General features: G+C 40.8%; 1 protein-coding gene across 1 annotated transcript; it reads right to left on the bottom strand.

The window, feature by feature from the left end:
- Positions 1–384: 384 nt before the first annotated feature.
- Positions 385–1,788, bottom strand: Hesx1 (HESX homeobox 1). Its single transcript, XM_004661306.2, has 4 exons — positions 1,632–1,788; positions 946–1,145; positions 582–683; positions 385–498 (listed from the first exon to the last, which is right to left on the bottom strand). The coding sequence occupies exons 1-4, from the start codon at positions 1,786–1,788 to the stop codon at positions 400–402; spliced, it is 558 nt and encodes a 185-aa protein (XP_004661363.1). The 3' UTR covers positions 385–399.
- Between the last annotated feature and the right edge of the window lie 5,156 nt (positions 1,789–6,944).

Here is a 6,944-nt window from a genome sequence, read left to right as displayed (position 1 = left end):
CAGTTATGCATGATAGCAATTCAAAATAAACTTGAAAGAAATTGACTGAAAGTCAATTTCAGATCCTTTTACTTGAAATTCTTTGTAAGTGGCAACCAACCTGTAGAATAAGTTATGAGCTTACTGATTTTAACATACTCAGTAGATTAATTTAGCTCAGTTGAAAATAGCTATTGTTTCTGAAAGTTTTATTAAAATATATAGGAAAGGTCTATATTGTAACTAAAAATGCCCATATATAATAATATCGTACTATAATCATAATATTTTCAGAAAAAAATGACGATATACAGATTAAATGCAGGAAAGAAACCTTAACTTGAAACACTTGCTCTCTCCATTGACGCCACTTCGTGATGTTCTGCAATGGAAAATAATTTTGCGTGTTCTATTTTCTACCTATTCCAGGAGGTTCGGGTTGAAACTTTTTTTTGCCATTAGGAACTGTGACTCTCTGTGGGACCTCTTCAGTTTTGCACGACGATTTTGGAACCAAATCTAAAATCAAGGAAAAAATAAAACAGACCTCAAAAACATTATTTTATGATTCCTACAAAGTGACAAATATATCTGAAAATTACCTGGATTCTGTCTTCCTCAAGGTTCAATGTTTGAGCTAATTCTTCTCGGATATCAATGCCAGGATAGCAGTTTACTCTAAAGACATTTTCTAATACTTCAACCTAGAATAAGGGAATAATTCTTTAAAGTGGCAACATGTCACCAAAAGTGGACTTTAATTTGTACAGAAGAAAAAATAAATGTACTTAAACGTTGGCAGTACATCCAATTATCTTTTCAGAGTGATTAACACGAAACTGTTAAAAAGATGAGCCCACTGTTCCATTGATACAGCTTCTAAACTGAGATTCCCATAGGCTTTTGCTCACTCGGGCATCAGCTAAGGCCTTTGTAGTGTCTTTATTGGGTATCAAACGTTCCTACCTGGTTTGGGGTGAAAGCAGTTCTTGGTCTCCGGCCTCTGTACCAGCTGAGCTCTCTTTTCAGAGATAGTCTTTCTGAAGCTGAAAGGTAACTTTCCTGCTTCACAGCTCTTTCTGCAGGCACTGGGGGATCCACGGCACAGGGAAATGAGATTCCACTGGGAAGATTTGGGATGTGTGGGCACAAGTTGCCATCTTTCTCTATAATCAGAAAAATAAATTCCGTCTTGGCTTGCCTATCTCATGTCTGGCAAAGTTCTGTAAGAAGTAATTTCAGTAACATGTTGACAATTTTTCTAGACAATCTTTGTGGGTTTCATGAAAGAACTGAATGCCCTCCCCACCAACCCCAAAACAAAAAGCAAAAACAAACAAACATACAAAAAACCCTATGTCTATATCTTGCCTCTGTGATAGGGAACAATTAGGATTCTCATTTCTTTCTTAGTGAAAGGATTTAGAATATGTGATGTGGCATTTCCTGTGAACGAACTGATGTCCAACCCATCCAAGGCAAGTTCTATCTACTTCCCTCTGACTCAGTTGGAGGCATTGCGATTATGTAAGTGAACAAAAGTGCAGTTTCTTTCAGACTCTCCACAGAGTGTGAAATAAGGACAAAGCTAAGAAGAAGAAGAAGATGAAGAAGAAAATCCAATGAATTTAGAAATGGAGTTGTGGCCATACCTGAGGAGCGGCAGGTGTCTACCCAGGGCCTGTGGGGTCTCACCGAAGGAACACAGTCTTTCTTCTGGTCCAGTCCTAAGATGCTCTCAATGGAAAAGGAGCAGGGAGACGGTTTGTCTTCCCCAAGCTGAGCGTCTTCCTCAAGGCTGGGAGACATCCTTTCCTGGCCTCTCTGCTGGCTCTTGCCCCCACGTGTACAAGGCTTGGGATCTGTGTTCACCTTATAGCTCTGCAGACTAGGGGCTGGATTTAGAACGTCACTAATTAAAATCCTGTTTTAGAAAGTTTTAGCATGTCAATGAACACTTGCCCAGCCAGCAGCTTAAGGAGTTAATTGTTTATTTGTTTGCAAGTAATTAGCAACTAATGGCTACACCAGGGGGCCACCTACTGGGACAAAAAAGTGTTATCTCTCCTAAGCAGAACACAGACTTAACTTTCTCCAAAGAGATGATGCGCGAATGTAGCACTCCTCTTTTATTTGAGATCATTAATGTATAAAAAAGTCCTATTTCTTAAATTCTGAAGTTCATACTTTTCACGGACTGCAGTTACCTAAACATACAGGCAAGAACAGGAGAGAAGTCAAGTAATAAATAATCTAGTTTAGTGAATGTTCTTCCAAAGAAATTGGGAAAAAAAATAATCTCTTAATGCTATTACTGTAATTCTGATGGAAATACCTGTTTTTCATATGCATATATAATAGTCAATGTTGTCAATGAAAACACAATAGAATTTGGGGTGCAGCATAGTGGAAAGGGTTGGCAGTGTTATTAACACGGAGTGTAATTGTCTTCCAAGTGCCTGGATCCATTCACAGGAACAGTGGCACCACGCATTTAAAATAATTAATAGACTAATTCCTTTCCCTCAACTTTTCTTTAAAACCAAGACATACAAGTTTACATAAAGGCTCATATGCTACAGAGAATCATTTCCATAACATAGTCATTTTAAAGAAAAAAACTAACTAACTAAACTAGCTAACTCTACTTTTTTATTTAAATTTGTTTGGTGCTAGGGATTGAATCCTGGACCTAGATGCATGCTGAGCAAACTCTCTATCACTGACCTAAGAGCAACCTTAGCTCAAGTTAGTTGTACAGTTTCTACAAAAAACCAAAAATCCTTCTGTTGATTTATCTTCTTAAAAAAAGTTGTTTTTGAAGTAGGGTCTTGCTCTAGCCCAGGCTGACCTGAAAGTCATTCACTCTGTAATCTCAGGGTAGACTCGAACTCATGGGATCCTCCTAACTCTGCCTCCCAAGTGCTGGAATTAAAGGCATGAGCCACCATGCCCCAGCCAAAAGTTTTTAACTCTCTGTTTTGTTTTGTTCTTTTGTTTTTCAAGGAAGGGTCTCACTATAGCCCAGGCTGACCTGGAATGTACTATGTATTTTCAGGCTGGCCTCACAGTGATCCTCCTATTCAGCCTTCCGAGTGTGGGGATTAAAGGTATGTACTACCACGCCTGGCTTTAAAAAAAAAAACAACTTTTTATTGACAACTTCCATACATATAGAAAATATAGCATGATTATAATTCCCTTCTTCCACCCTTCCTTTTTTCCCTCCCAAGTGCCCCTTCCACTGAATCCCTTCTTTCCAACTAGTCTGTCTTCTATTTTAATGTCATTTTCCCCTCTGTCTTCTTTGTTTCTCTTTTTTCTTTTTTTCTTACTGGAGGTTAACCCCAAGGCCTCTAGCATGCTATTCAGGCTCTTCCAGTGAACTATACCCCAGCTCTGTTGATTTTTTTTTTTTAAGGAATTGGGTGGAAAGAGTTTCATAAGAAGGATGAAGCATATAAAAAAAATAACCAGGGCTTGAGAGATGGCTTAGCAGTTAAGCGCTTGCCTGTGAAGCCTAAGGACCCCGGTTCGAGGCTCGGTTCCCCAGGTCCCATGTTAGCCAGATGCACAAAGGGGCGCACGCGTCTGGAGTTCGTTTGCAGAGGCTGGAGGCCCTGGCGCGCCCATTCTCTCTCTCTCTCCCTCTATCTGTCTTTCTCTCTGTGTCTGTCGCTCTCAAATACATAAATAAATAAATAAATTTTAAAAAAATTACCAAAATACAGTGTGGTGGTGAAAGCCTTTAATCATAGAACTTGGGAGGCTGAGATAGAAGGATAGATATCAGTTCCAGACCAGCCTTGGCTACAGAATGAGTTCCAGGGTCAACCTGGGTTACAGTGAGAACCTACCTCAAAAAAAAAGTAAGATTATCTTGTTTTAATTTCCTAATAAAATGAAATGAAAAGTATAGTTTTTGTTGTTGCTGTGAGGTAGGGTCTTGCTGTAGCCTGGGCTGACCTGGAATTCACCATGTAGTCTCAGGGTAGCCTTGAACTCATGGCGATCCTTCTACTTCTGCCTCCTAAATGCTGGAGTTAAAGGCATGCGCTATCATGCCTGGCAAAAGTACAGCTTTTTTTTTTTTTTTTTTTTTCATGTTTTGTTTTTCGAGGTATGGTCTTGCTCTAGCCCAGGCTAAAAGTCTAATTTCTGGGTTAAAGAGATGATTCAGTCATTAAAGATGCTTCCTTGCAAAGTCTGACAGGCTGGGTTCAATTCCCCAGTACTCACATAAAGCCAGATGCACAAAGTGGCACATGCATCTGAAGTGTTTATTTAGTATTTATTTGTGATAGAGTGAAAGAAAGAGGCAGATAGAAAGAAAACAGGTGCACCAGGACCTCCAGCAAATGAACTCCAGGAGCATGTACCATCTTGTGCATATGGCTTTACATGGGTACTGGAAAATCGAACTCTGGTCCTTAGGCTTTGTAGGTAAGTGCCTTAACTGCAAAGCCATCTCTCCAGCCCACCATCTGGAGTTTGTTTGCAGTGGCAGAAGAGAAGTACTGTTGTGCTGTGAATGTTTGAGCTCTTGGGCCTCAGTGTGCAGGACTAATTTGAAGGCTATCAGGCTTGTAAAAGCGGGCCCTGGCTGGTGGAAGTTCTTCACTAGGGCTGGCACTTTGTAGGCTCTACCTGGACCCTGGCTGGCTCTGGTCTGCTTTCTCTGTTTCTTGGTCCCCTGCCACATTGGTGCCTTTGCCACATGCTCCTGGCACCATGACATCACCATGCCTTTGATGGTCTGAAATCTTTAAGAAACTATGAACTAAAATAGACCTCCTTTAAAATGTTCCTGTCAGGTATTTATTATTATTATTATTATTATTATTATTATTATTATTATTTATTTTCTTTTTTTTTTCCGAGGTAGGGTCTCACTCTAGTTCAGGCTGACCTGGAATCCACTATGCAGTTTCAGGGTGGCCTCAAACTCATGGTGATTCTCCTACCTCTGCCTCTCAAATTCTGGGATTAGAGGTGTGCACCACCACACCTGGTTACCTGTCATATATTCTGGTCACAGTGAAAGTGACTAACCCAGGAACCATTCATCAGGAGGCTGTTGGATACTGGATTATTAGTTCTAATTCTTTTTTTTTTAAGTTTTTAGAAAAAATTATTTATTTGCAAGCAGAGAAGGAGGGAATGAATGAATGAATGGGCATGCCAGGGCCTCTAGGCCCTGCAAACAAGCTCACTTTGTGCATCTGGCTTTATGTGGGTACTGGGAAATTGAACCTAGGTCCTTAGCCTTTGCAGACAAGCGCCTTAACTGTTGAGCCATCTCTCCAGCCCAGTACTAATTCTTCAACCTCTTTGTGGCTTCATGGAGGATACATGGCTTGTCTTAGGGCTTGTATATGTGACTTGCTATGGCCAGTGGGAAGGGGTGTGAATAGATCAAAATGTGCCATCATGATTGGTGTATCCTCTTGGGTTTCCTTTTTCAAGTATTTGACTTATAGGCTGGAGAGATGGCTCAGTGGTTAAGGTGCTTGCTTGCAATACCCGAGGTCCAAGTTTGATTCCCCAGTACCTATGTAAAGTCAGATGCATAAAGTGGCATATGTATCTGGAGTTCATTTGCAGCAGCTAGAGGCCCTGGTGTACCCATTCTCTCTCTGAGTCTCCCTCTCTGTCTTTATCTTTGTGTTTGCATATAAATAAATAAATATTTTATTTATTCATTTGATGAGAGAGAGCAAATCTGTGTGCCAGAGCATTTACTGCAAATGAACTCCAGACACATATGCCATCTTGTGTGTCTAGCTTTACGTGGGTTCTGGAGAATTGAATCTAGGTCCTTTGGCTTTGCCAGCAAGTGCCTTAACCACTGAGCTATATCTCCAGCCCCCTCTTGGGTTTCTGACATCACCATGACATCATCCCCGGAATAGCTGAACCCTTGAGCTTTCTACCTGGGTCACAGCATAGACACATGGATGGGCTTTGAACCCATCTTCACTCTACACATGATGCACATCTTTAATACCAGCACTCAGGAGGCTGAGGTAAGAGGATTGCCATGAATTCGAGGCCAACCTGAGGCTACAGAGTGAGTTCCAGGTCAACCTGGGCTAAAGTGAGACCCTACCTTGGAAAACCAAAAATAAAATAAAGTAAAAGAGGTTGGAGAGAGAACTCAGTGGTTAAAGGTGCTTGCCTGCAAAGTCTGATAACCTGGGTTCAATTCTCCAGTACCCACAGCAAACCAGACGCGCAGGATGGTAGTGAAAGGCCCTGGTGCTCTCTCTCTCCTTTGCAAACTAAAAAAGATATATTTTAAAATAAAATCAAAACTAAAAACAAACCAAAACAAGGCTGTGGCTGAACATCCTTGCATATGCCTATAGTTCCAGCACTTAGCAGGCAGAGGGGAGAGGATTATAATCATGAAGTTAAAGTTAGCCTGGGCTACAGAGTAAAATCTTGTCTCAAAACACAAAATACAAACAAACAAAAAAAAAAAAACAAAAAACAAATAGGCCAGGTGTGGTGGTGCAACCTTTAATGTCAGCACTGGGGAGGCAGAGGTAGGAGCATCATCTTGAGGCCATCCTGAGACTACATAGTGAATTCCAGGTCAGCCTGGGCTAGAGCAAGACCCTACCTTGAAAAAAAACAAAACCAACCAAACAAACAAAAACACCCAGGAAAAAATGACTGATTTTTGTCTTGAGCAAAATACAAGCACCATTTATTGGGGGTGGGTCAGTGGAAGGAGGAAGAAAAGACTGGGAAGAAATGGAGATTCAGTTCTGATAGCAAGTGTATGCTGAGTATGCCAAGTACTAGGATTTCAAATTTGTGATCACCAGCAAAGGTAGATCATAAAAGCCATATAATTACATGAGCCCATCCAGAAAATGCAGCTAGATGCAAGATGGGTCTCATATTGGTGATAAGCTGTTCCAACAGCTGAAGTTTGGGGAGAGAATTGAACACTTATA

This window comes from Jaculus jaculus, chromosome 16 (assembly GCF_020740685.1).
Source record: "Jaculus jaculus isolate mJacJac1 chromosome 16, mJacJac1.mat.Y.cur, whole genome shotgun sequence".
NCBI classification, from domain to species: domain Eukaryota; kingdom Metazoa; phylum Chordata; class Mammalia; order Rodentia; family Dipodidae; genus Jaculus; species Jaculus jaculus.
Note: the sequence above shows the minus strand (reverse complement) of the source record. Positions and strands in the feature narration are given on the sequence as shown.

Bases quoted from the DNA above. Each gene is read 5' to 3' on its own strand.
- Hesx1 (XM_004661306.2), bottom strand. From the start codon at position 1,788: ATGTCTCCCAGCCTTGAGGAAGACGCTCAGCTTGGGGAAGACAAACCG. The intron at 1,146-1,631 runs GTATGGCCACAA...TTCTGATTATAG, and splicing joins AGACACCTGCCGCTCCTCAG to AGAAAGATGGCAACTTGTGC. The intron at 499-581 runs GTAATTTTCAGA...CCTTGATTTTAG, and splicing joins TTGAGGAAGACAGAATCCAG to ATTTGGTTCCAAAATCGTCG.